This window comes from Boleophthalmus pectinirostris, unplaced genomic scaffold, assembly GCF_026225935.1.
Source record: "Boleophthalmus pectinirostris isolate CB_2022bp ecotype Guang Dong unplaced genomic scaffold, ASM2622593v1 HiC_scaffold_17, whole genome shotgun sequence".
Lineage (NCBI taxonomy): Eukaryota > Metazoa > Chordata > Actinopteri > Gobiiformes > Gobiidae > Boleophthalmus > Boleophthalmus pectinirostris.
In genome coordinates, this window is record NW_026571115.1 from 10,246,147 (window position 1) to 10,273,557 (window position 27,411).

At 38.7% G+C, this 27,411-nt stretch overlaps 3 protein-coding genes across 3 annotated transcripts in view; 1 reads left to right on the forward strand and 2 right to left on the reverse strand.

Moving 5' to 3' along the window:
- nkiras2 (NFKB inhibitor interacting Ras-like 2) overlaps positions 1-27,411 on the reverse strand; it is a 179,088-nt gene that overhangs the window by 95,311 nt on the left and 56,366 nt on the right. The gene's annotated exons all lie outside the window — the stretch shown is intronic.
- On the forward strand, positions 1,511-9,677 carry p3h4 (prolyl 3-hydroxylase family member 4 (inactive)). Its single transcript, XM_020926603.2, has 7 exons — positions 1,511-2,048; positions 3,594-3,743; positions 4,527-4,698; positions 4,788-4,916; positions 5,450-5,595; positions 6,849-6,932; positions 8,731-9,677. Exons 1-7 carry the CDS (start codon positions 1,605-1,607, stop codon positions 8,875-8,877), a joined length of 1,272 nt encoding a protein of 423 aa, XP_020782262.2. The 5' UTR covers positions 1,511-1,604; the 3' UTR covers positions 8,878-9,677.
- Positions 8,928-27,411, reverse strand: part of LOC110161672 (disintegrin and metalloproteinase domain-containing protein 11-like) — a 46,518-nt gene continuing 28,034 nt past the window's right edge. Inside the window, exons 13-26 of the mRNA XM_055152713.1 lie at positions 27,046-27,097; positions 24,542-24,641; positions 23,765-23,836; positions 22,924-23,016; positions 22,180-22,260; positions 22,044-22,094; positions 21,901-21,964; positions 21,500-21,605; positions 21,300-21,419; positions 20,727-20,895; positions 20,190-20,301; positions 18,698-18,788; positions 16,288-16,305; positions 8,928-8,934 (exon numbers count right to left, since the gene is read on the reverse strand). Coding sequence (XP_055008688.1) covers positions 8,928-8,934; positions 16,288-16,305; positions 18,698-18,788; positions 20,190-20,301; positions 20,727-20,895; positions 21,300-21,419; positions 21,500-21,605; positions 21,901-21,964; positions 22,044-22,094; positions 22,180-22,260; positions 22,924-23,016; positions 23,765-23,836; positions 24,542-24,641; positions 27,046-27,097 — 1,136 coding nt within the window. The remainder of the gene's footprint in view (positions 8,935-16,287; positions 16,306-18,697; positions 18,789-20,189; positions 20,302-20,726; positions 20,896-21,299; positions 21,420-21,499; positions 21,606-21,900; positions 21,965-22,043; positions 22,095-22,179; positions 22,261-22,923; positions 23,017-23,764; positions 23,837-24,541; positions 24,642-27,045; positions 27,098-27,411) is intronic.

Consider the following 27,411-nt stretch of genomic DNA (forward strand, 5'->3'; position numbering starts at 1 on the left):
TCACTTCATTATGGTCAATAAATTAATTTATGTGGATATAAAATCAACTACATAGAAGCACAGAACGACTGATGTAGGCTAGTTAAATGCACAGATGAGTAACAATTTCATTTTGTACAATTTTGCAACATCATGAGATCATCTCAAATGTACAAATTAATAATGTCAGCCTGTTAACAATACATTTTAATACTTTAATTAATTTATTTTCTCGGCTTTACTTTATACAATAAGCCTACTTTCTCATGTTTCTTTTGTGATCACTTTAATGGCTCCTTCTGCTGTGTGGGAGATACACTGTCATAAACAAGCTAAATTTGTATATTTTCAACAAGTGGTTGTTGTATTTCTTTTGACAAATTAACGCGTATATTTAGCAAAACCGTTTTGAAAACTCGAAGAAACAATGCAAAACAATGCAAGATACCGTAACGTTATTTGCCCTTTACGCACGATACTTCCGCTTTTACCCTGCGTTATTTTTGTAAAACTTGACGTTTGTTGTTGGTCACACTTTTGCGGTGCGTAGCTCTATCCACCCCGCCCACTTTTTAATGGAATCTGTAAACGTGTATAGCCTAGCCCAGTCTCAGATGGGACCTGAGGATAACAGGGCAGTGCCTCCACATCATCCATGGTCTCCACTTCACTCTCTGCGTGAAATAAACAGCAATTACGCACGATTACGCACGAAAGGCTTTCTCCTTTGAAGAAAATGAGAGAGAAGCTATTGCAATTGCAGCATCTTAAATATTGGGCTATAGTGTTGATAGGTATAAACTTGTGTGTCAGCTGTATGCATAGAGCATGGGCCCATGCCTCAACATGTCATCTGGTAAAGAATTCAGAAATTATCATCATTAAACGCTAAAAAAAATACCACTACGTATAGATCAGACAAGGAGCTGTGCAACTTTTTGTGTGTCTAAAGCATAACTCCCAGCCAAGAACTACAGTTTCAGAGTTAAAAATATGTAAATGTGTTTTTCCTCTCTATAATTTGGGAATTTTACTGGCCTAATATGCATGTTCTGTGTCAAGCTCGACAAAGCGTGCAACCACAAACCGGAAGCGCTCTGTCTGTACGTCTCTCTCTTCCTCCCTCACCCTTCATCAAGTTAAAAGAAGTAAAGCCATATTTAATTCAGTTCATAAGGGAAAAGGTAAGGGCCTTGACTCTTCCTGGCAAGTCCATAATCATATAAGTATGTATTCTGGATCCCAGACAATCTTGGCTCATAGCAAAGCCTACATACATTTTTACAACATTTACATATAAGTAGGCCTAATCCTTTAATGTTACCATGAAGATGTTGGGTAATCTCAAGTTAACTTTCAATGAAAACAGTCTGTACGTCTGATAGTGTTGTATATGAATGGACTTATGAATGGCAAGATAAAAGTGCATCTGTTTCGGGTCTTTCAGAGGCTTTTAATGTGAAAGTCCCGCCCAGAATGTGTGGATTTCGGGTTGTTTGGTGATCACACTTTCCCAGCGTACGTGCAGGCAGACATGGATAGACAGTAGCATAAACGAGGGAAGTTTGTCTACTTTTTCCAACCTCTTCCAGAGCGCAGCAGCTGCAGACGGTGCCGGTGATGCCATGATGCTCCTCGGAGGCCTGTGCGTAACTCTCCTGCTCCCCGCTTTTGTCCTGGCTCAGTATGAAAAATACAGCTTTCGAAGTTTCCCTCAAAAGGAAATTATGCCTCTGGATACCGCTTACAACTACGCGCTGGAGCAGTATTCCGCACAGAACTGGGACGAGAGCGTCAAGTACTTGGAACTGAGTCTCCGGCTTCATCGCCTGCTCCGGGACAGCGAGGCGTACTGTGGCCGTAACTGCAGCACCGTGAGCCGGGACAACGACACCCTTTACGCGGATAGCACCCTCCGAGTCGTGCGCCACGTCCTGCTCCGGGCTGCCTGTCTGAAGAAGTGCAAGGCGAGCTTACCGGTGTTCGGCCACTCGTATCCAAAGAGGGACACACTGGAAAGTTTTGAGATGAGAAAACCGTATCAGTATATACAGTACGCGTATTACCAGGTGAGAGACTTTTGGGTATTGAAGTACAACTAAACTAGATGACAATGTTTCACAGACATCACACAAAATTGGAAAATATAACTCTTCTTCAGTCAAACCCCGATTTATTTGACTTAGCCTATGCTTACCATATCGACTCAAACATTAACACAGATGTTATACACATGTTCATTCACGTTTCTTTGTAACGTACCTGACCTTAGTGCATAGGGTTCATTTAAGTTATTAGACTATCTTAATCATATCAGAACCTCTCGTGTGTTTAATGCTCTTAAATGATGCTTTACGCACAAGATATAGTTAAACTCCTCATTACACTAAATTATATACTTTATTTTGATTGGATAGGGGGGTTTGTGCATCTTTTATTACGTTTTGTTAACATGTTTTATCGTTATGACTGACAACCGTTTGCGGCACTTTTACTAGCCTATATGTTGCGTGTAAAATTACTCATTTGAAGTTTCTGCACTTTGTGGCTAGAGGCGTAAAAGGCGCAGATTTGTGGCGTGTTTAGCGGCTGCTGTGTAATTACCGGGCGGCTCTGTTGCGCCCTCCTGCCGGCAGACAGCAGCAGCGTGTGCCACGTCTCTCCACTGTTCCCCCTTCAGCACAATCAGCTTATTCTTCTGCTTCTGACCCGCACACACAGAGGGATGGGGGCAAAGGCACGGGGCAGGGGGGTGCTCACGGGGCAGATATTCACTTTGAAGTTATCCACCTTTCTATCCGGGTTCATCTCAGGTTATAAAGGGACGTTTATCCTACTCAGACTGTTACCACTTTGATTCATTAGATTAAAATAAATCATCAAAACATCAGTAGCAAGAGGAGTAGTAGCAGTAGTAGTAATAGTGGTAATGGTGGTAGTATTATTAGTAATATAATAGGCCAGTAATAGAGTAAAAGCAATAGTAGAAGTAGTTGTAGTAGTAGTTGGCTTGTAGTTGTTGCAGTGCTAAAACACAATAAGTAATCAAGTATTACTACTATAAAAAACTGCTTTCCCGTGGTGTTATGTCCCCAGTGAACTAAAAGGGATCGTAATGGTGAGTCTGTGTATTTAACACTTACTCTAAATTGTAGTCATGAGGAAATCCATTCATATAATAAAATATAAACAACGTCTATACCAGCAACAAACAAAACAATTAACAACAACATATGGCTGCAAAATATCAGATTAAGTTTCCATTAATAATATTGACTTTCCTGTACTGAGAAATGCACATAATCTCAATTTTGTTTTTAAATTTGGCCTTTGTGTTGGACTTTTTTTTTGTTTTATATTATATTTCCGCGCCAATGCTTTTACTATCAGTTCCAGACATCAGAATGTGTGTGTGTTTTGGCAAAGTTTGGTGTTTTGAAAATAACAAATAAGACTCACAATGGAGGTAATTCACTAACATCTCCATGGAGACAAGCGAGTGACGGGTCCTCCGTCAGAAACGTTACATAATGCACCTTTAAATGTCAAGGAAAGAGACTAAAATAACTTATACGTGACTGCTGTGTTTAATAGAAATCTATCTTGTATTGCAGTTGAACAATTTGGAGAAAGCAGTGGCCGCAGCACACACCTTCCTGAAGAAAAACCCAAACGATAAATCTCTGACCAAAAATATGAATTATTACAAAACACTGTTCGATGTGGAGGAATATCTGATCGACCATGAAGAGCAGCCCTATGAGGTCAGTACACTCACACATCCAATACATGTATGATATATTTTGCTAAATTTTGTTAAAATGAAGACTTATGGTGAGCACTTTCTATTGTCAAAACGTTAGGAAAATATTGCAAAAATATCATAAGGTAACTGCTATAAATCAATATGGTTTAAACAATTTAACTGGTTTAAATGAGCTTTTGGGAACACATATTAATAAACTTAAATGGCCCATATTAAATTAATTTCTGATCTATGTTTATAATGTTGTTTCCTCATCAAAAACATACCTGGAGGCTGGAGGCGTGTTTTGGAGTTGTGTTTTGTTTCATTCAGACATGTTTAAGACACAAAATCTGCATATTTAGTTCTTCTCTCAAACAGAAAACACTCTGTCCCACCTTGTGATGTCATATGGTAATACAGGAAGTGGTCCACTGTGTTTTTAAACTCTATACACCTTCACTAGAATCCGCTGGATAATTTCAGCTCTGGAATTTCCAATCTCTACTGAACTAAACGTAAAAGGTAAGCTGTTAACTTGAAAACTAGCGCTACATGACATCACAAGGTGGAATAGAGCATTTTGAGTTTTGGAGATGCAGACGAATAATATAAGGTTACTCAAACGTATGAATAAAACAAAACACAACTCCAGGTATGTTTGTAAGATTGTTGTTGCTGCCAAATTCTCTAAACTACAAACCAAGTTGTAATTATAGTATTCATTATTCACTAATTTTTGTTATCATAATGTTATACCCGCTTAATATGACAACAATTTCTTTTATTTGTCTTGTTTTAGAGTGTATTTGTCAAAAGTGTGACACAGTACAACAATGGAGACTTCAGTAACAGTGCACGCAACATGGAGCAGGCCGTAACCCAGTACTTTGAGCTGTACGACGTCTGTCTCGCCGGATGTGAAGGAAACTATGAGATTTTAGAATATAAGGACTTTTATGCAACACTGGCAGGTAAGAACAAAGAATATTAGCTATATGTTGTCGTTAATATGAATATGAATTAATTATTATTATTATTTTTTTTTTATACTTATTTGCAGATTTGTACACTGATGTTTTAAAATGTAAGGTGAAATGCGAGGATCATCTCACTCCCACCGTTGGAGGATTTGTTGTGGAGAAATTTGTAGCCACAATGTACCACTATCTCCAATTCTCATATTATAAATGTAAGAAATACTACATTTTGCCACTACTACTTTGTCTCGTATAGTGTTGATACTGCATGATACTAAAATTTCAAACTCGATTTTGATACTAAGGAATAGACTCAATACCGATTCTGATACCATGATGATTATAAAAAAAAACTGTACTTTTTTAGACAATAGAATGTGATTTCCAATATTAAATCATAGTACTTTCTTTTATATTTCCATGTGTCCTTCTGTGTAATCCCTTAATGGTCCAGGTAGTGCTCCATGGGTGTTTACTAGTCTATGTGCTCTTATATTTGTTCTGATACAGCTCAAGATTAATTTCTGTCCCATGCACGTGACTTTTTTAGAATTGATACCTGCTCAAATGAGGATCTAGATTCAATACTAGTTTCAATCTGGATTAATATCTGATTTTCAATATGTTTACAACCCTAGTCTCTTACTTCTACAACTTCTACCACTACTACTTTATTATTCCTACTCTCTACCACAACTACCACAATTACTACGACTACTACTTGAACTATTATGTCTGTTTCCAGTAAATGATGTGAAGAGTGCAGCCCCCTGTGCATCCAGTTACCTGCTGTTTGACCCACATGACAAAGTGATGCTGCAGAATGTGGCTTATTTCAAATTCTACAAAGAGCAGTGGGGGCTCCAGGACCAGGACTTTGAGCCACGTCCAGTGAGTGAAACTATTACTGCCAAAGAATACAATAAGTCTTATTGTATAATGCAGTGTTTGGGCATTTTCACTTAAGTATAAACCTTTAAAGGTCCTATATTAAGTGAAACTGACACGTGACAGCTTTAAGCCATGTTATAATGTTATTACCCTTTTCAAAAACACATCTGGAGTTGTGTTTTGTTTCATATACACATGTTTGAGTAATCCTTTATTATTAATCTACAAAGCTCAAAATGCTCTGTTCCACCTTGTGATGTCATGAAGGGGTAGTTTTCAAGTTAACAGCTCCTTTTACTTCAGTAGAGATTGGCAATTCTAGTGCTGAAATGATTCTAGTGAAAGTGTATGGAGTTTAAAAACACAGTAGAGCACTTCCTGTCTTACCACATGAGATCACAAGGTGGAATAGAGTGTTTTTTGTTTGAAGGAAGAACTCAGCCTAAATATGCAGGATTTGTGTGTTAAATGTGTGTGAATGAAACAAAACACAACTCCAGGTATGTTTTTGATGAGGAAATAACATTTATAACATTTAACAGATCAGAAAATAGTGTAATTTGGGCTCTTTAAGCTTTTGAAAAAACATGTCACTTATGCTACTATGGGTCTAATCTGAAAGATTTTTTATTTTATTATTTCTTTGTTGTAAGCCATTTATTTATTTATTTACTTATTTATTTTGATTATTGTTTTGTCTTACAAATAAAAATGGCGTTCAGTACATACTTATTGATCAGTGCCATTTAAAAAATAAATTAATAAAAATTTAAAACACATGCTTTTACTGATAGACGATTGGCTGTGGACTTGCGGACAAGAGCTGATTCCCCATAATAGGGAAATTACAGCGATTAGAAATGACTAAATCTTAATTAAAATCTGATTAATTGTACACCCTCAGATATACTAGTACATGTCAGTCAAACAAAAAAAAAGTGACTCTGTATACTTGTTATCCATGTCTTTGTCACATCTGAGCAGCAAAGTTCACACTTCCTCTGACAAACCCAATCAAGAGTCTCTCAGCACAAACTGCCACTGGTGCGAACTTTAACACAGCTCCAGGCGGTACTTAGCTAACCAAACATATTTTAGACTCACTGCAGCTGCCTACACTTTTAGACCTGTAATTGCATGCATTTAACTGCATTTAGCTCGGCGCTCAGTGAAACGCTATAAAACCAGTAGTAAACAACATCACAAACAGGCTGAGATTTTTTTTTGTTGATCGTGTTTGATTTTGTTCCCAGGAAGCTTTGAGTTACTTCAACCAAACGACCAAACAGAAGGAGATGCTGGAGTTTGCACTGAATTATCTACAAACAGACGACGAGGTATGTGCCCACAGCTGGGTACTATTACTACTACTACTACTACTACTATTACTACTACTACTGCTACTACTCCTACTAGTACTACTATTGTTACTATTACTACTGCTACTGCTACTGTAGTTGCTGCTACTACTCCTGCTGCTACTCCTACTAGTACTACTATTTTTACTATTACTACTATTGTTACTACTGCTACTCCTACTACTCCTATTGTTACTATTATTACTGCTACTGCTAATGCTACTGCTCCTACTACTGCTACTACTGCTACTACTACTGCTATTACTACTATTACTACTTTGTTTTGAGTTAGTGTTACTACTACTACTATTGTTAATACTATTACTACTGCCGCTGCTACTGTTGCTACTCCTACTACTATTGTTAATATTACTACTGCTACTGCTGTTGCTGCTACTACTACTACTACTGATGCTACTTTGTTTTGAGTTAGTGCTACTACTACTACTACTACTATTGTTACTATTACTACTACTAGTGCTACTGCTGCTACTACTACTGCTGCTACTACTGCTGCTACTACTACTGCTACTACTGCTACTGCTACTACTGTTACTGCTACTGTTACTGCTACTATTTTGTTCTGAGAAGTTTTTTAAGCTTGTACTTGTTTTATAAATGTTAACTGTACTTTACTTGAGTTGCCTAAAACCTCAAACTCTTTCCACCACTTCAATTTAAGAGAAAAATGTAATCTACAAGAAGCAAATACTTTTTATTTGTTTTTAAAGGTTCACTACCATGTACTTTTAAGGCTCATCTGAATCTGTCTCAGATACTTTTAACTCCTTTGTCTTTCACCGTGTTGCTATGATTACATTTAAAATGAGTAAAATGGTCAAAAAATGGGGAAATATTTCGAACTGGCCTGAAAAAAAGTTGAGTGGTTGGAGAGGGGCAGTGGTTTGCAGGCCCGTTGACAGAAATTTGGGGGCCCAGGGCAAGAAGACTCAAATGGGCCCCGCTGTAATTGCTGGGTTTCAGATGATATCACAGCATTTTATAAGATAATATTAGTTAATACAGATGGGGAGCAGTTAAAATTTGTTAAAATGCAAAATTTGAGTTCTGTAGTTTACTAGATAGTTACTAATTGATAATACCAGGTTAGGATATTTCATGGTACAATGTTATCAAAAGGGAAATCTGACTGTTGGCCCCCATCTGCGAGTTTGATATTATCACATTCTAGAATTTGAAAACTACCAATATAAATTTAGAGGAAGAGGGTCTAATTCTGGGACCCTTAAACCCTGGGGCCCGGGACACCAGACCCTTTTGTTCCCCCCGTCTACTGCCCTGGTGGTTTGCTCCAGCAGAGTGTGGTATGTGGCTATGAGGTGTGGGGTTGAGTAAACCAGCCTCTGGATTTGAAGAGGAGGCCATGAGAAAGTGAAAGGGTCAAATAAAGGTCAGGACCTAAATCCAAGAATTTAGCTGAATACTGTACGTATGTGTGATTATAGATGTGAATATCTTCTACTGCATACCATAGAGTGACTTATCACACAATTACACAAGTGAGCAGCTCAAGAGAAAGGAAGTGCTTTACTGTGTTTTTAAACTCAATACAACTTCACCAGAATCATCTGCATAATTTCAGACCAGGAACTGCCAATTTACTGAATAAAACGTAAAAGGTATCTGTTAACTTGAAAACTACAGCTTCATGACATCACAAAGTGCATGCAAAGTACAGGCAAATTTCACATGAATCAAGTAACCAGCCAAGTGTCACATTATTTATATTATACTAACTTTGTATTTTACCTTTTAGGGTGTGGTGAGTCCGGAGGAGACAGGCCTCTCCTCGTCTGAAAGCCCCGATGCAGAGTTCGAGGGTCTGGGAGACTATGAGGAGGCGTTTCTAGCCGACTGGTGGCAGGAGCCCAAAACCAAGTGGGACACTGGAGAAGTGGATTAATGTGTTTAATCGTAGGCTTTTTATAAAACTTTACATCGAACCAAAGACTGTTACTTGCTGCAAACAAACAGACAGACAGTAGAAATAGAAATAGACAAATCACTGCACTGTGTAGACTCCAAAAGGAAATAGTGATATATATTAAAGGTGCACTATTTAACTTTCCTGATGGGGATATGCTGTCTACTTGTCTCCATGGAGATGTCATTGCTTTACCTGGAATGTTCCGCAGTATGCCGTTAAAGGTATCTATCCTGCAGTTATTCATGTATAGGTGTTTTGTTTGTCACCTGCCTGTTTCTATGGAGATAGATATGTATATGTGGACTTTCTAAGTGCAGCATTAACATCTCCATGGAGACAAGCAGGTGCAGGACCCTCCATAAGAAAAATGACATAGTGTACCAGTTTTTTATTTCATTAGGTTAATTTAAAATGTCTGCCAAAGAAATAAGAATAACTCTATTTGCAGATAATTGCGCTGAAATTATACTGTGAAAAATGTATTGAGACTGTAGTGAGGAGAAAACTGATCTCAACTAAAGAAGTAAATCTAAATCTATCAAATTACAATTACAATAATTAAGATAAATATATCGAATTTAAGTATTTTTACCTCAATAGCAGTATTCCCTTTTGCAGTTACTAAGGCCTGGCATGTCTCTGGTTGTGTGTGGCAGCCTTTATGTCCTTTCCTGTTTTACCTTTGAATGTGTTGGAGGTGTGAACTTTTGTTATTTAAAACTGGATGCCTCTTTTGTTTGTGTATTTTATAAGGAAACCTGGTGCGTTAAGAGAAAACCAAAGACAATCTTGTGATATTTTTTGTTCAGAAATAAATATTTTATAATATAAACTGACTGTGGTGTCATTTTCACTGCATGAAGCAAAATGTAATGTTGGTCAAATAGAATGCCTTTGCTATCAAATGATTTGTCTTTGGTAGGAATTGCCAAGAATCCTTAAATTGAAGGCAAAAATAAATTGCAAATAGGCTTATAAATAAAGTTAATAAATTTTATAGAAGACACAATAACTTCTCTTATTGTTTTTCCATATATATAAAATGCTTCTTTTCTTGTTAATCTCTAATTGAATACAATGCATTTTAGGACAGCAGTCACACTGTTTGGTCCTGGTCTAGTAGTACTGGTCTAGTCCCAGTCTGGTCCACGTTTAGTTTTGGGTTTAGTCCAAGTTTTAATGTGACTTGTGCAAATGTGAACCGAACATTTAGACCGTTATGTTAATAGCTGAAAACACTATACATTATATATTGATCTCTAATACAATGACACAGTGCATCTTCAGATAATGTTCCTTGTTTAGTCCTGTTGTAGTCTGGGTTTTGTCCTGGTCTAGTTCTGGTCTAGTCCCAGTCTGGTCCAGGTTTAGTCTAAATTTTAATGTGACTTGTGTAACTATGAACACAGGATTTAAATTGTTATGTTAGTAGTTAAAAACACCTTATAACCAACATGACAACAGAAAACACAATGAGATGAAAGATTGGTTTCAAATTTTAATATTTTATTTTGCCTTTGTCTGAAACCAACTACAAGCCTTTAGTCCATTTCATTCTTTTTTAATCTGTTTTCAAAAACGTAGTGTCTAAAAATACGGGTTGGGATGCGTCTCATTTAGTCTTTTTTTAACTCTTAAAAGTCAAAATTGTTAAACTGGCTGTATTTGATACCAACTCTGTACATATCTTCATATTAAGAACACTAGTGCATCTTCCATAGTGCAAAATCTCATTCAAAACACCATTCATACTTAGTACCTCTTTAGTATTATTTATTTATTAATCTCTTTACAATGGGAATCTTTATAAAGTCTCTGGCATTCACCCAGTGGAATAGGGCTATCAACAAATTTACAAAATCGTTTTTGTTTTTTTTGTTTTTCTTTTTTTTTTAAAGGTCCTATATTACGCAAAATGGATTTAAGCCATGTTATAATGATTTAACCTCATCAAAAACATACCTGGAGCACATGTATGAGTAATCCTTTATTATTAACCGGTCTACATCACCAAAGCTCAAAATGCTCTGTTCCCCCTTGTGATGTAATGAAGCGATAGTTTTAAAGTTAGTAGTTACCTTTTACTTTTAGTCTAGAGATTGGCAATTCCAGGTCTGAGTTCATCCAAATGATGTCTAGTGAAGGTGGAGTTTAAAAACACAGTGGAGCACTACCTGTACTGCCACATAACATCACAAGGTGGCGTATTTTCTGTTTAAGAGAAGAACTAAATATGCAGTTTTCGTGTTAAACATGTGAATGGAACAAAACACAACTCCAGGTCTGTTTGTGATGAGGAAACAACATTATAACATAGATCAGAAAACAGCGTAATATTGACCCTTTAAAGTAGCTGTGAAATGCAGGTTTAGCAGTGACTTCCGGATGCAAAAAGTGATTAGGCTGTTAGCTAGGTTCACTGGAAAATGATAGTTATTATTTTAATTTTCAAAATGGTGCGTTTAACATTCAATATATCTTGCACGTATTTACAAAATGATGTGCATACAGTTGGCTAGTGCTTAGATACATAATAAAAAGTGGGTTTGTTTTTATTGTGCTGCCTACAGGAGCCAAGGCTGCAGCACAGGTACAAAGATGGGATCTAGAGGTATAAAACCACCTATCTGACGGCGATAGGAGGAATGTTAAGGTATTTTTAAGCAACCATGTAAACAATCAGGCAATCTATGGCAGTTATTTTGTGTCTTCAGTGCCAAGGCGTTTTGACAGAGATTATTAACTGAATAACTGATTACAAACTGAATAACTTCATTCTTCCAGTGCAGTTACTATAACAATAATAACATAACACTATAAGCAAAATATCTCAATTCTACAGTTAAAAAGTATATAAAAATGCAGTGTAATTTGTATAAATGTCTGTCAAAAAACACTCGAGATTCTAAACTACAAATTAAGCTACATTTTTAGGAAACAGATTATTTTGTTTTTATTACTAGGAAGTTAAGACCGATTGCTTAAAGTTGCACAGCAAAATTTTTCTGGTGGTGGGTCCTTTCCCTGGAATGTTCCGCAGTATGAAATACAAAATATCCATCTAGGATTTATTCATACATACAACAGTTCCTTCTATGAATGGGGCGACTCTCCACAGATCTGAACTGTAATGTAGAGTAGTGCTGTAACCTGCTCGTCTCCCTCGTGATAGATAGGTTGGAACATTCTAGACAAAGCAGTAACATTTCCATGGAAACAAAAAGATGGCAGATCCTCCGCTAAAACAGTGCACCTTTAAGTCAGGCATGTCCAAACTATGGCCCGGGGTCCAAATGCGGCCCTCAGACAAATTTTTCTTGGCCCTCAGATATCAAATATTTAGTTTGTGCTGTTGAGGATCTAAGCTTGAATAAAGACCTGGTGAATCATTCTAACCTGTTTTAAATGCAATGTTTATTCACTACTGACCACCAGATATGTGGCCCCTGACAAAACCTTTTGGACACCCCTGGCTTAAGTCTGTAAGCAAACAGTCTAATTAAAAGTCAGCCAATTAGATCTTAAGAAAATAGTCACATGACAATGGTCTTACAAATCCGTCAAAGCAATATCGCTATAACCCATGATGTCAATACTTCAAATGTATCTTAACTTTAGGTGGAGGATTTTGGATTATACCTTTTTTAAATAATATTTTGTCACTGGACATAAGCCAAATAGTGGTCACATAATAAACTAGAAAATGTCAGTTACATAAATTGAGCTTTGATACTTAAGACACAGCATAACCCCCATACAACCGTCTCTTTAAAAATCTCACATGCGCTCCTCTCATACATTCGTTCAATAGTGACACATTCGGACAAAGCCAAAGTGAATACAAACATTGGCCTGTAATAAGGTGACCAGACACAGAGCAGTGTGGAATGTGGCGCACAGCAACAGAGCAGAAAACTGTGGAAAAGAGAGAGTTCAGTAGTTCAATGTAAATATGGATTCACTACAAGAAGTGAACCAGGTCTGGACAACTGAGGACAAATGTCTATGATTTTTCTGGCTTGAATTGTAGTTACAATAGAAGAACCACATGCATTTCAGGAGATGCTTGTACAGAGGTCTGAACAAATCTACTGGGTTGCAGGTTTTGTGAGTTGGTGCAGTCCCTCATTTGTCCTGGAGCGGTCTGTGGTAGAAAATGTTTCAAAGGTAGTAATCTCAACAATGTTTCTGAAATCAAGGCATTTCAACTTCCATCCAGAGTCATTCTGAATTTTAATAATTGGATGTGATTGAAAATGATTCTGGATGAAAATCAAAACAAACCTCTTCTATCGTGGTTAGACTAGACCAGATATTCTTTTACTGTTTGAAGCCTTGATCTCACAATTTGTGTTGTTACGTTGTACATTTTCTAATTGTGAGTCTGTTTTGTGCTGAAGTTGTGCTTTTCAATTCACTTCTGCATAACATTACCTCATTAATTACATACGTTAACGGAGTTGGCCATAGACCCATGAGTTGCCGATTCAATGCAAGTTTGAACTCTTGGGCAAGACACTTGTATGGTAGGAGACATTGCTAAAACTAATCTAATTTTAAGAGATATGTGGTTTTAATTTTAGTAAGACATAAAATCATTTTAATAGTTTGGTGCTGATGGGAGCTGAATGCTGGTTGCAATGCTCCCGCTACTTTCATTCTTATTTTCCAACTGTTTGCACTTTACTACTTATTTATCTTGGTTGAGTGCCTATTTTTTTTCTCTTGCTGTTCTTGAACTGTGCTTGTAACGCTGCAATTTCCTAGTGCATATCTTTGTACATATTTTTGTATATTTTAACAGAACTACTGAATTTGAAGGCCTTATCCACACTGTTCAGACCTGTTGCTGTAGCGCTTGTATGTTGGTCAGTCTGTGGCTATAAAACACTAAGTTTGCGGTCTTTGTTGATTTGAAGTTTGGTGAAAAACGCAACATTTTTCTATTTTTTTCCATCATACCTGAAATCTTGTGGGGTGGCAGGCAAGATGCTTCAAGTTCAGATAATAACAAGTAACAATGAGCTAGACAATCACACTGAATCTGGCTTTTTTCACTTGGTTTCTGTCCTTCTTTGGAAAACAAAAAAAGTGTTAATCTAGTTTTTTAAGTTTTAATAAATAAAATTATTGTCCATTTTGCGATGCACCAAGTCAACTCCTGGCCTTTTAAAGAATCCAGGTCAGTTTCTTAAAAAATATTAGTAAACTCTTCACTCCGATCAGTGGTTTTCCTTTAGTCTATTGTAGTCCATGGCCAGTCTGTGCGCTTGGGTTCGGGCCAGTAACAGAAAGACATGCCCACTTCAATTGGTCCAAGTTGATATGTTCTTTTCAAGCTGTCCATTTGTGATGAAAACGAGGTACCATGGAAGAGTAGTATGTGTTTGAGGGAATTATTTCATTTTGAGAGCATTTTCTGAACAGTATTTGCCAATTTTCCCATATATCTTATCATTTCACAATATTGTAAAAAGACATAACTGCTTTTATTTGTGTTTTGAATGCACATTTTTATTCTATTTTGTAATATTTGGGGCGTACCTTGCTAGAGGATAAGTAATTATTGTTGGGCTGCAAATAAACAACTAGTCAATGAATATTATTTATCTATTTATTTATTTTGCATTTCTTTCATAAAATTTAAGCAGCTTAACCTTCAAATATTTTAAATTGACACCTTTTGATCACAAAATATATATTCTTATTGTTTCATTTTAATTTTCTAACAGCACTTTTTTTGAAATAAAAACATATATTCTTAGCAAATTACATGTTTATTTTCTGTTTGTACCAGATAATGACTAAGGATTAGCTAAATCCATTCAATCAATTTGTTCGATTAATGGTTGTAGCCCAATATAAAGTCAAGTTCTAAGTCAATGGGGGAAGCTGCAGTTGGCACCTACAACTTTTCAGTAATATTATTTTGTAGTAATAATTATTGGCTCGTGATATCAAGTTGGTATTAAAAAAGCTCTCAAACTTAAATAACTCTGTGTCTGATAAAGATGTGAATTTCCTTGTTCTGGTACCAGCACACAATGGCACGTGTTGAAGCACATTCGTTTTTAAAAAGCCACTGGACTGAGGAAGACTTCGGTGACACCAGTAGGGGGCGCCACCTGCTCGCTCCACTTCATTTGGCCCGTTAACAGAGAAGACACCACCCTCATGATTTTGGCTGGTTTGAAGAAGACCACAGAGGAAGAGGAAGGAGAGGAGGAAGAGGAGAGACAGATACAGGCTGGACAGTGGAAGTGGAGATTTCAGGACACGGGTGGAAGACTTGGTTGTTCCCCTGTTTTGTTTTGTTTTGTTTTTCTCCAGATGTGGATTTGACACAGTGAGAAGAGGAAGACGGGAGCACATGGGACGCAAAGACACGCGGAGAGATGAGATGATTATCCTCCACCCGATCTGAGAGAGAAGGACAGAGAGAGAGAGAGGAGAGAGGAAGAGAGGGAGAGAGACAGAGAGAAAGGGGGGGGATGAAGGAGAGTGAGGGAGAGGAGGAGGGGAGGACAGGAGGAGAGTGGGGAGAGGAAGAGAGAGATAGAGGGTGGGAGAAAGAGGGAGAGGGATGGAGGGAGAGGAGGAGAGAGGGGACAGAGGCGAAGAGGAGGAGAGGGAGTGAGAGCGAGAAAGAGAGAGAGGGGGAGAGGAAGAAAGAGGGAGAGAGAGAGAAAGCAAGGGAGAGAAGGGGGTAGAGAGTAGAGTGAGAGGAGGAGAGAAGGGTGGGAGGAGAGGGGGGAGAGGGAGAGAAAAAGTGGGAGAAAGAGGGAGAGGGAAGGAGGGAGGGAGAAAGAGGGGTAGGAAGAGAGGAAGAGAGGGAGATAGGGAGAGGGAGAGAGAGAAAGAAGGGGAGAGGGAGAGAGAGAGGAGAGAGGGAAAGAAAGAGAGCGGGAGAAAGTGGGAGAGGGAAGGAGGGAAGGAGAGAGAGGAGGGAAGAGAGGAAGAGAGAAAGATAATTAGGATAAAGAAAAAATGTGACAATTTATGTGTTAAAATGTAGTCATTTAAAGGCACCTACACAAAAGTAGTGGTGGGGCATATAACAAAAATATACTGTATATGATGATTTCTTTCCTTAAATTGTTCAATTTGCTTTTGTTTTCATAAACTAAAGTTATGATCTTGTCCTGTCACGATGTTAGGTTATATCACAATTCAGTACTTTCCTCCACCTGTATCTGAACAAGCTAGCACAGGCTGACATCTGCTGTAGCAAAACAAAACAGAGAAAACAAGAAAAAGCTGCCCCATAAACTTGATGCTTTATGGTGCTCTAAGCCATTTGCTTGTGATAGTAGTAATTAAACAATTCCACAATTTTCAGTAAAAGATAATTGGCAAGTTACGCTTAAGTCAGATAAGTTTCCATACCTTCCTCTTCGAATGTTCCTGCATTTTGGAAAAAAAAAAACATAACATAGAAAAGATACTTTGTTTAAAAAAAATAAAATCACATCTGCAGTGAAGTTGGATTAAAGGTGCACTGTGTAAATTGACTAATAAACATGTACATTCCTTCACTAACAACAGTTTTTTTTGTTATGAAAAGGTAAAGTATAAATACATGGAGACCTTTATTTTAACTGTAAACTACCTGACCAAATAGATCGCTGTTCAGAGGTGTGCAATTCCAACATTGTCCACCAGATGTCACTTCACATTGCACCTTTAACTTGTTCTTCAAAAGTTAACAGCTCAACATTCAAACTTTGACTCTTATCATCCAATTTAGGCAGTTTTAGGATTAGTAACACATGCAAAAGCAGCCTCCATACCACCAAATCTGAGTGAAACTTTTGCATATCTCAATACATACAATATTCAGCCAGTAACTGTTGTGTAAGTAAAGGTTTGAACAACAGCCCATGCACACATGCACTGCACACACACACTTACCCCTGTGTCTAAAAGGACTTATGCAATTCATTTTATAACAGTCACTTTTATTAACTGTAAAAAAAAATAAAAATGAAATAAACCACCAAGAGTAAATTCTAATTAATAAAAATAAAGACTGCCAAATGATTAAAAAAAAAGTAGAATATTTCAATTTTAGGTGTTGTTGTAATATTTATTTACCTTCAACATTAGCGTTAGCATTGAGGCACAAACATTGTAAATACAGAAGTGTCCTCCAGTGAAGTATTCATTTCATTTCTGTACTTTGAACATGCTGTCACTCACATCCACGTGCAACCCACTCTCCAGTGTCTTATACTTAATTTTTTATTAATTTAAGCACGACTCAGCAAAAACCCCATAGATAAAAACTTGAACAGGAAGTAGTGACGCTAACAGCTAATTCCGTAGTCCTTTTAGCTCAGAGAATAAGGTTTGACTATAGCGAGCATGCAGGGGGGGCATATGGGACGATGCAGGCTAAAATAGCACCAAAGGCAAGGCATGTTAATATATACGATTAGGGTGCTAGCAATCATTCTTAGTGATCCAATGCACTTGGAGTAGGCTATGTTGGAAAAAGTCAGGCTAAGTAAGTAGTGAAGTGGTTTCTGGCATGTTAGCAGCTTAATTTGACCCTATTCTATGGGAGTGAAGGCAAGATGCAGGATGGATCTAAGATAAGTTTATAAAAGTTTGGTTAAATAATAAAATGTGTGATGTTTCATATGGTAAAAAGGCCATAAGCAGTCCAAGCAAATTGCATGTCTCAAGACCCCTCCCCGTGGCAAACAGGGGTGCGAGTGCAGACCTGTCACAATAAGAACATTTGAAGTGCGATTTATAAAAACTACAAAAATATCACAATAAAAAATAACTGAAACTATTTTATTGTGCTGAGACCTTGAGCAGGATTCTTGTAGTAAAACTTTTTTGAAATGTATTATATGGTAGTATAGAAATTGTGTCTGTCTTGTAAGTGTCTATTGGTGGTTTTTAAATTGTAGATGTGATGGGACACAAGAGACAGTTTTTCCTATTGATTACATTGTACTTTACCATAAAATATCAGCATTTTAACAATATTAATGTTAACTGCCCCCCATCTGTATTGAATATTATAGACGTATTAATACTTTGCAGCTCATGTCATCAACATTCCCTAGGAGGTGATGCTAACCAGAGGCACTGCTATGTCTGAAGCTCTGTTATTCAAGTTAGACTTTAATCTGAGCTTTGTTTTAACACAATCTGACCATAAAGCTGAAACTACAACAGAATGTGTACTGTTAAACAAGTCTTTCTCAAATAACATTACAGTCACAAGCTAGCTAGCATTAGTCAACAGTTTTTCAGTTAGTCACTCTCACTTTTTTGTGTAAAATCAAACACCTAAACAGGACCATGAACGCTCCTATTGGCCACAGGCTCCGCAAAATGGATGGTTAAAATCCATTTTGTATTTTTTCTGTCTTTTTCAGACAGATCTCAAAACTTTTTGGCATTGTTTGCTAATGTGCGCATTGTGTCATCGTGGTAACTGCTAAACATTCTTCCCTAGACATGCATGTAAGACCCCAGCCGGCGTGATGTCGCTGCAATGTATCAATAAATTGTTGCGATGAAACCAAGTATATAAAGTTACTAATTCAACCCTCAACAGCTCAAATCCTATTACAAAAATAAAAAATAACAAAAATGTCCCACTAGTTAAAAGGTGAAGTACCCATAATAAATACTGAGCCCCAAAAATATGCAGCTAACATTTATCGATAAGTCAGTGTAGTATTTATTGTGACAGGCCTTTGTGTGGGAGAGGTGGGTGTCCCGTATCAGGTATAAGCAGACAGGTACACAGGTAGAGGCATGCCAGAACGCTTACTTAAATCCCCAGCCCGTCCCCCCTAGGACTATAGCTGCCAGGAGAATTGCACCTGCGATGGACCCTATTATGATATTGGTGCCACTGGGACCTGCACAAAGGAAGGAGGAGGAGGGGGCGGGGGGTATAAAGGAAGGAAGGAGGGGCAAGAAACAAAACAACACCACTCAAAACACACGTCAGGACAGCGTCAAGACTGTACCACGACCACGAGGAGGAGACAGAGAGAGAGGAGAGAGCAACTACAGAGACAGAGCAAAGGTGAGAGCTACAGACTGAGAGATGAGAGGGAGGAGGCGTGAGCTTAAACCTGGCCTCAGACTGCATGCGTAACTGTCCAAGGGTATTTTATTGGTTAAGTTGCATTTTAGTAGCCCCAAAGGGAAATCTCGCCTCTGTATTTGATCCACCCTTCAATTGTTTATCATGATGAACACCTGTGGCACTGAAAGCATGCAGTTTGAAAGAGGGTTTAGAGTGGTCTTCATATGTCATAACAGTATAAGACCTGCCAGTAATTTTCAAGAAAATACAATTACTTAGTGCAAAAATAATACTGTTTTGTATAAGGGGTGTGTTTTTTTAACTTGTTTTAATTTTGGTATTAAAATTGATATGTCAAGCCTTTAACTTCAGCAAAAAGAGATTCAGGTTTTAATATTGTGATGTTTCTTTGACAGAATTCAAAATATTATTTTTTCAATCACACTGAGAGTTAGATGTCTATAACTTTTTTTATGGGACAGCCTGGAGCTCGGAGTGAATGTGCTGTCAGTTTATTGACCCTAAAACAGCAATGATCTGTGACACTTTCCACCACACACACAAACACACACAAGCACACACAAACAGACAGACACACACAGATACAGGTACAGACACTGAGCAGCCATAACATTAAGAGGAATAACACAAGAAACAGATAACAGCACATATATATTGAACAGAAACAGTAAGATTACACAGTAAATTTGGTTTATTGTGATGGATGAATCATTAAATGAATAGTGGAGCAAAGTTACCTCTATGTATAAAAAAAACAGATCACCAATATGCTCAAATTACAATACATAATATAATCTATTAATCCATTTTAAAATCCCTTTTAATCAGATTCACATAATGTTTGCCATCTTAAACATTTCATATATTATTTTAGCTTGATCCCTTGTAAGAATATAAGAAAAAAATAATTATATAGGCCTAATAAGATCAATCAGGTGTTCATAATGTTATGGCTGATCTGATGTACTTCACAGTCACAGTAGCTCTAATACAAATAAACCCACACACACACACTCACACACACTCATATTCACTAGACGTTAAAAACACCACAAAATTGACAGTGTAGTTTGAAAATTACCTTTGTGTGTGTAACCTTGTCTAAGTGTGAAACATACAGAAGCTACAGAGGAGATGGCAGTGATTATGATAGGGTATGAGAGGGAGAGAGAGGGAGAGAGAGTAGTTAATTTTGGGGTGTATGGACCTTTCTTCTCTGGACCCGTGGGGACAGTGGGCTCTGGGATGGGGTCAAAAACGCTGCAGTCTTTCCCCGTGTAGTCTCTGTCACAGATGCACTTCACCTCATTGCTGCAGGTCTACAAACAATGAAGAAAACGCAATGATTATTTCTTCATAAGTTTCAGTTTCCTGTTTGTAGGCAACATTTTGAGGATTTTGTATAAGTAATGGTTAATTACTATGACAACGGTCCTAATTTCTCATAATTCTGAAACCCATGAATAGGACACCATAGTTTTAAAAAGGAACAGCAAAAATCAAGTTGGACCTAAATAGTTCAAAACATGGCTGGAACCTTTTCAAATACAGTGGTAAATGTACATTCCTACAAAATCAGTGTATCTAGGCCTATGTCCCGAAAATAAAATCAAACATTAAACATATTAAGGCTAAATTATCAATTTTTGTGCTTGGGTGTTGCAAATACCAGCAGTTTTTTGGTTATTACTGAAAGAACAACTACTTTAGTCTTCAAAATAAAATAAACAGTAAAAGTGTGTACCCCATGGTCTGAACAGATGCGTCCAAAGTTAGAGCCAGGGCAGGTGCTGAGATTAAAGGTGACCACCGGGAGGCAGCGACGCTCCAGACACATCATGTTTGGCCCACAGGGGGTGCCATCCTCCACATAACCCAGGTCTGAGCCATCCTCCAGCAGAACGTGTCCTCCTCTGAAGAGAATACACATGAGGTCAATGGGTGCTACAATTTAGTGTTGCAATTATCATTATACTACCAGCAAAATGACTCCTTTGTTTACTTGAAAATACAATCAACACATGCCTGTATCATGCATAAACTGTCCCTAACTGTTCAAATCAAAATGTAATGCTGATTTATTCTTAGTAATAATCTTCTTCACATGAGTCCCTCATTTGAGATACCAGTTTCAATGCTGAAATAGAGTTGGTTTATACCTAAAATGTATTGATCTGAATCAACACTACCTAAATTCCATCATTCAGTGCTAGCCTCTGCAGCTCAGTGAGGCTCTGAGCTTTCATATGAGGCATGGCCTGTCCATATACTGGGAATGAGAAAAACTAAATCCTCATATCTGATTGGCACTACTCACCGACAGTCCAAGTACTTGTTCTGGTGGTAAAGGGTGAAACTGGTCAACTCTCCACTCAAGTCTCCAAACTTTGGGTTCGTGGTCACATTGGCACAGAATAAAAACCCACATAATACATCTCTAAAATGAGAAATACATTATTATAAAATCATGCAGATGAATACATGAGACAAAAATGAATTATCACATTTTGTACTCACGGTTTGTTGCACTGGAGCCAGCCCTGCCCATCGGGGTTGGTCCCACAGTTCCCTTTCTCTGTCCCCTCTGCGTTCAGCTTCTCATAACAAAACCTGTCTGCAGAATCTAAAAATAAAACAGAAACAGTAAAAAATACACTTAAAGGGGGAGTGGATATTGTAAAGCAGCTCTTAAGACGCCCACAACTGTCTCCATCCAATTCTAATGCATTTTATCTATTGTGAACCTAGAAGAAATATGGACTAACCCAAAGGAATACAGACACTTAAAGATAACTGCATAGGATATCATAACATCTTAGCACACCAATAGAAGTAATATATATTTTCCTGTTGTTGTTGTTGTTGTTCTTTTTTCTGAAATTAAAATAGCAGATTAAAATAGCAATTAATGAACTTACTATAACCCCATAGTCCTTTGCATTGGCCGTCTCGAGTTCTACACCGTCCACTATAACATCGCCCCTGAGGAAAACCAAAGATATTAAATGCAGAAAGAGAAGCAAAATATTTAAAAGTTAGTCAACAAAATCAATGTTTTTACCTGACTGCTATCACATGTGTAGCCATCAAGTTTATGCACATTATGGGGACACTGTAAATGATAGAAAATTAACGTGTGAATAGGCTTTTTTCTCGTGTTTTGTCCATTTTGACACCATTTCAGTTTCACATGTTACCTGGCTCGAGTCTCCGGTGCAGGTTTCGGGGATGTCACAGTCATTCACAGCGTCTCGACACACAACTCCTCTCTGCTCATACTGAAAAGATATAAAAGTATTAGACTCACTGTATGTACTATATGCAAGTTGTTGAAGATTTTTTCCATTCAACACACATTTCGATATTGTAAAATGTTGTAATCGCCATAGCAACCGCCCTAGATTCTCATCACTCTGTACCCCATGGATAAATTAGAGACATGTATGCACCAAAGCACATCACATGAACATACTATCGAACTTTTTGTCGTGTAACGTCAAGGTGCATTATTTAACTTTTCTGGTGAAGGGTCCCCCACATGTGATGAGATCTGTGGAGAGGCGACCCCACACATAAAAAGAATGCATATTATAGCAGTAAATGCTGTAACTGAATAAATGCAAGATTGATAAGTTTAATGCCAAACTGTGAAACATTCTAGGCAAAGCAAAGCGAAAGTAAGTACATAGGAGATCACCCCACCGGAAAAGTTACATTGTGTATCTTTATTATAATGTGATGAATAAGATGAATGTGTCATGTATGCAGTTTTGTGTACCCCGAGTCACCCCAAAACAATAGCTGATTCTTTGTTTTATTTACTTATTTTCTCAAAACTCTGTACATTGTGTAACCTTCTGTGTCAAGATTGTGTTATTTTGCTCTAGGATACAGAAACAAGGACTAACAAGTTGCTGTATTTTGCTTAAGCTAATATTTACCTTACAGCTGCTGCAACAGAGTCCATTGCTGCACATGGCATCGTGGGTAAGTGTACATTTTTTACAGCATGATCCTCCATTACGCGCACACTCCTGCACAGACACACAGGGATGTTTTAATGTTATTTCGCAGTCATCATCTACCTGACAAATCTGTTCGATTTCAGTGTACTCTTTGGGAAATGGAAGATGTCAGCTGGGCATCTGTCATAAAATGAAATTCAAACAAAATGCAAATTAGTGTAGACCATTTGCTGCTGAGAAATTTTGAACATCTGGATGCCAAAGAAAAACGTGTTGATTTTTTTCTTTTGTAAACAGATTTGAGTCAGATGGAAAGCTTATATATTTTAACACCCAAGAGTAATGTGTTATACAGACATATTCTTATACAAAGAAAGACTGTCTGGTGCATATCTAAGGTTTAAATCTCCTGGTGTATTTTTGATGACCAGTCACAGGGGTGGGCTGTGGGGGTGGGCAACATTATTCAACCAAAATTTTAAAAAATCCTTCCTTAATTAGATGCAGACATCTTACAGTGGTCTGATTATGACACAAAATGCTGCTATTACGCAACACTTTATGTGAGGGAAAAACTAAATTGACCTTATTTACAAGGCAATACAGCAGTTAGTAATTGGGATCTTTTAAACTGTTGTCTTTTTGTAACAGATGTTTATTGCCAGGCCATTGATACTTCTACTTCTGCTTCTACTTCTACTACTTCTACTACTACTACTGCCTTGAAATAATATAAATATCACTTGACTAACCAGGCTAATATTTTCAACAGTCTAAAGTGGACTCTGCACATTACACAAACATTCATAGCACTCACCACTTGAGATCCACAATCACACTCTTCTCCAGGCTCCACAAAGCCGTTCCCACACTCCGGGGGGTCCAAGAGCTGAACATACATAAATACATTTGTTTATGACTTAAAGTGCTTTTGACAGATTCATATATTTTTCTAATTATGACTTTGTTTGGTGTGATAGTACCTGTGGTAAATATCTGTCATAGTTTTACATCAGTTAGGTGGCAGTTTATAAAGAAAAGTAGAAAACAAAAAATTGGAAAGAAGGAAGAAGCAATGAGAAATCCTCTATCTCTGTCATCAACAGTCATTAAATTCTATCCAAAATGTAGGTACAATGTTATACACAAGGAACAGATTTTTCTTTCTTTCTTTTTTAATTGATTTATGAAAATAATGGTGCTATAGTTGTGTTTTCTTGCATATTAAGGCTGAGTTCTTCTCAAACTCAAAACACAAGAAAATTATTGCTTCATGACATTACAAAGTGGAACAGAGCATTTTAAGCTTTGGAGATGTAGACAGACTAATACTAAAGAGTTATGCAAACATGTATGAATAAAGCAAAACACAACTCCAGGTATGTTTTTGATGAGCTAGCAACATTACAACATGGCTAGAAGAGTCAATTTTGCGTAATATAGGACCTTTAAACACACAGTTGTTTTCTCTAGACTCCTGTAGTATATTTCAGTGTGTGTATGTGTGTGTGTGTGTGTGTGCGCGCGTTTTTGTGTGTGTGACTGACTGGAAGCTGGTGCCCGTCCTCTGCCCACGTGCCCACATGGCCCTCACCTTGTTGGGCTTGTTGAAGAGGCAGCTCCCACCTCCCTGAAGCAAGAACTGGATGTACTCATCAACACTGCAGCGAGAGAACTTTCTGGGCAGATTGTAGCTGTGTCAAAAACAGTAGAAGACTGAGTAAATGCCACAGGACAGGAATATTAACCATGTTTTGATATCTGATATTTGAGTTTGAAACCAACTGTAAATACCATCTGGATGTAGCAGCATAAATTATTCTGAAATGCGTAATCCAGTTTTTCAAAATAATTTCATTACAATTTCTATTCAACCAAAATGCATGTACTCTTAAAGGTGCACTATTTAATTTCCTGATTAAATGCTATTGCTTCACCTGGAATATTCTACAGTATGGCATTAAACTGATCTGTCTTCCATGTATTTCATTTCACATGTTTTTTTTTTGCTAAAAATACCTTGAAAAAGAGCAAGCTTGCCTTTCCACTGATCTGATCTGTAACTGTAACTTACCCTGCTTCATCACCAGCATGTCTCCATGGAGACAGAGAAGTTTAATGCCATACTGTGGACTATTTTAGGCAGTCAATACATCTGTTGTAGTAATAACACCAGAAAAGTTATATAGTATAACTTTATACTTTATAATGCCTTTAGAAGATAACTGAAACGGGCTGATGTTTTTGATAGTTAATATTTTGCTGTGATTGGTTAAATCCACCTGTCACTCACTCAAAGCATAACAGAGGCCAACCAATAGGAGGAGTGGAGGGGGAAGAAAGAGAGTCTGTGTTCTCTCTAGAGCTGCATTAAACATGAAATTATCACAATATGATTTTTAATATCACCCTGGCTGAAGTCACTGAGGTGGTTGGCAAGCTCCTTGGTGGCAAGGCTCCGGGGGTGGACGAGATCCGTCCTGAGTACCTGAAGTCTCTGGATGTTGTGGGGCTGTCTTGGCTGACACGCCTCTTCAACATCGCGTGGCGGTCGGGGACAGTACCTCTGGACTGGCAAACCGGGGTGGTGGTCCCTCTGTATAAGAAGGGGGACCGGAGGGTGTGTTCCAACTATAGGGGGATCACACTCCTCAGCCTTCCCGGTAAGGTCTATGCCAGGGTACTGGAGAGGAGAATCCACCCGATAGTCGAACCTCGGATTCAGGAGGAGCAGTGTGGTTTTCGTCCTGGCCGCGGAACACTGGACCAGCTCTACACCCTCCATCGGGTGCTCGAGGGTTCATGGGAGTTTGCCCAACCAGTCCACATGTGTTTTGTGGATCTGGAGAAGGCATTCGACCGTGTCCCTCGTGGTGTCCTGTGGGGGGTGCTCCGGGAGTATGGGGTCCGGGGCCCTTTGCTAAGGGCTGTCCGGTCCCTGTATGACCGGAGCAGGAGCTGTGTTCGCATTGCCGGCAGTAAGTCAGACCTGTTCCCGGTGCATGTTGGACTCCACCAGGGCTGCCCTTCGGTTCTGTTCATTGTTTTTATGGACAGAATTTCTAGGTGCAGTCAGGGGCCGGAGGGGGTCCGGTTTGGGGACCACAGGATTTCATCTTTGCTGTTCGCACATGATGTTGTCCTGTTGGCTTCATCGAACCAGGACCTGCAGTGTGCACTGGGGCGGTTTGCAGCCGAGTGTGAAGTGGCTGGGATGAAGATCAGCTCCTCCAAATCCGAGGCCATGGTTCTCGACCGGAAAAAGGTGGCTTGCCCTCTCCAGGTGGGTGGAGAGTCCCTGCCCCAAGTGGAGGAGTTCAAGTATCTCGGGGTCTTGTTCACGAGTGAGGGAAGGACGGACCGTGAGATTGACAGGCGGATCGGTGCAGCTTCAGCAGTGATGCGGTCGCTGTATCGGACCGTTGTGGTGAAGAGGGAGCTGAGCCGAAAGGCAAAGCTCTCGATTTACCGGTCAATCTACGTTCCTGCCCTCACCTATGGTCATGAGCTCTGGGTAGTGACCGAAAGGACGAGATTGCGGATACAAGCGGCCGAAATGAGTTTCCTCCGCAGGGTGGCTGGGCGCTCCCTTAGAGATAGGGTGAGGAGTTCAGTCACACAGGAGGAGCTCGGAGTAGAGCCACTGCTCCTTCACGTTGAGAGGAGCCAGTTGAGGTGGCTCGGGCATCTTTTCCGGATGCCTCCTGGACGCCTCCCTCGGGAGGTGTTCTGGGCATGTCCCACTGGGAGGAGGCCCCGGGGAAGACCCAGGACACGCTGGAGGGACTATGTTTCTCGGCTGGCCTGGGAACGCCTTGGGGTTCCCCCAGAAGAGCTGGAGGAAGTGTGCGTGGAAAGGGAAGTCTGGGAGTCCCTGCTTAGACTGCTGCCTCCGCGACCCGGCCCCGGATAAGCGGAAGAAAATGGAATGGAATGGAATGGATTTTTAATATCATACCACCGAACTCTAACTTCAAAGTAATTTATTATTCAATTGTTTATTAGAAAAGCTAAATTTTTTGCAAGATGTTTTATTTATTTTTATTTTTAATATATTTGCTTTGTTTGTGTTCTTTACATAATTAGTAACTGGCCTACCCTGTGTCCTCCATGATGCAGCCCAACCAAGCATCAGGGCATCTGCAGTCACCTAAGGGCAAAGACAGTAAAGTTATACAGAAATAACACTCATACATGCAAATACATTACAAAGGAGATTAAAGGGATTAGGGACCCAAAACTGGACCCATTTCCTATTAAGTCATATAAGAGAGGGGTCCATATGAGGCTTCTTGTCCCGGGCCCCCAGATTTCTATCGACGGTCCTGACAGTAAGTATACGACGAACACAGTTTTCACCAGCTCAAAGATTTATAGCCATCTAGACTTCTTTATGGGAGTCCTTTACACACAGAGCCATTGGAGATTGCGCTGAGCTCCTGTCCCATCTGTGAAATATGGTTC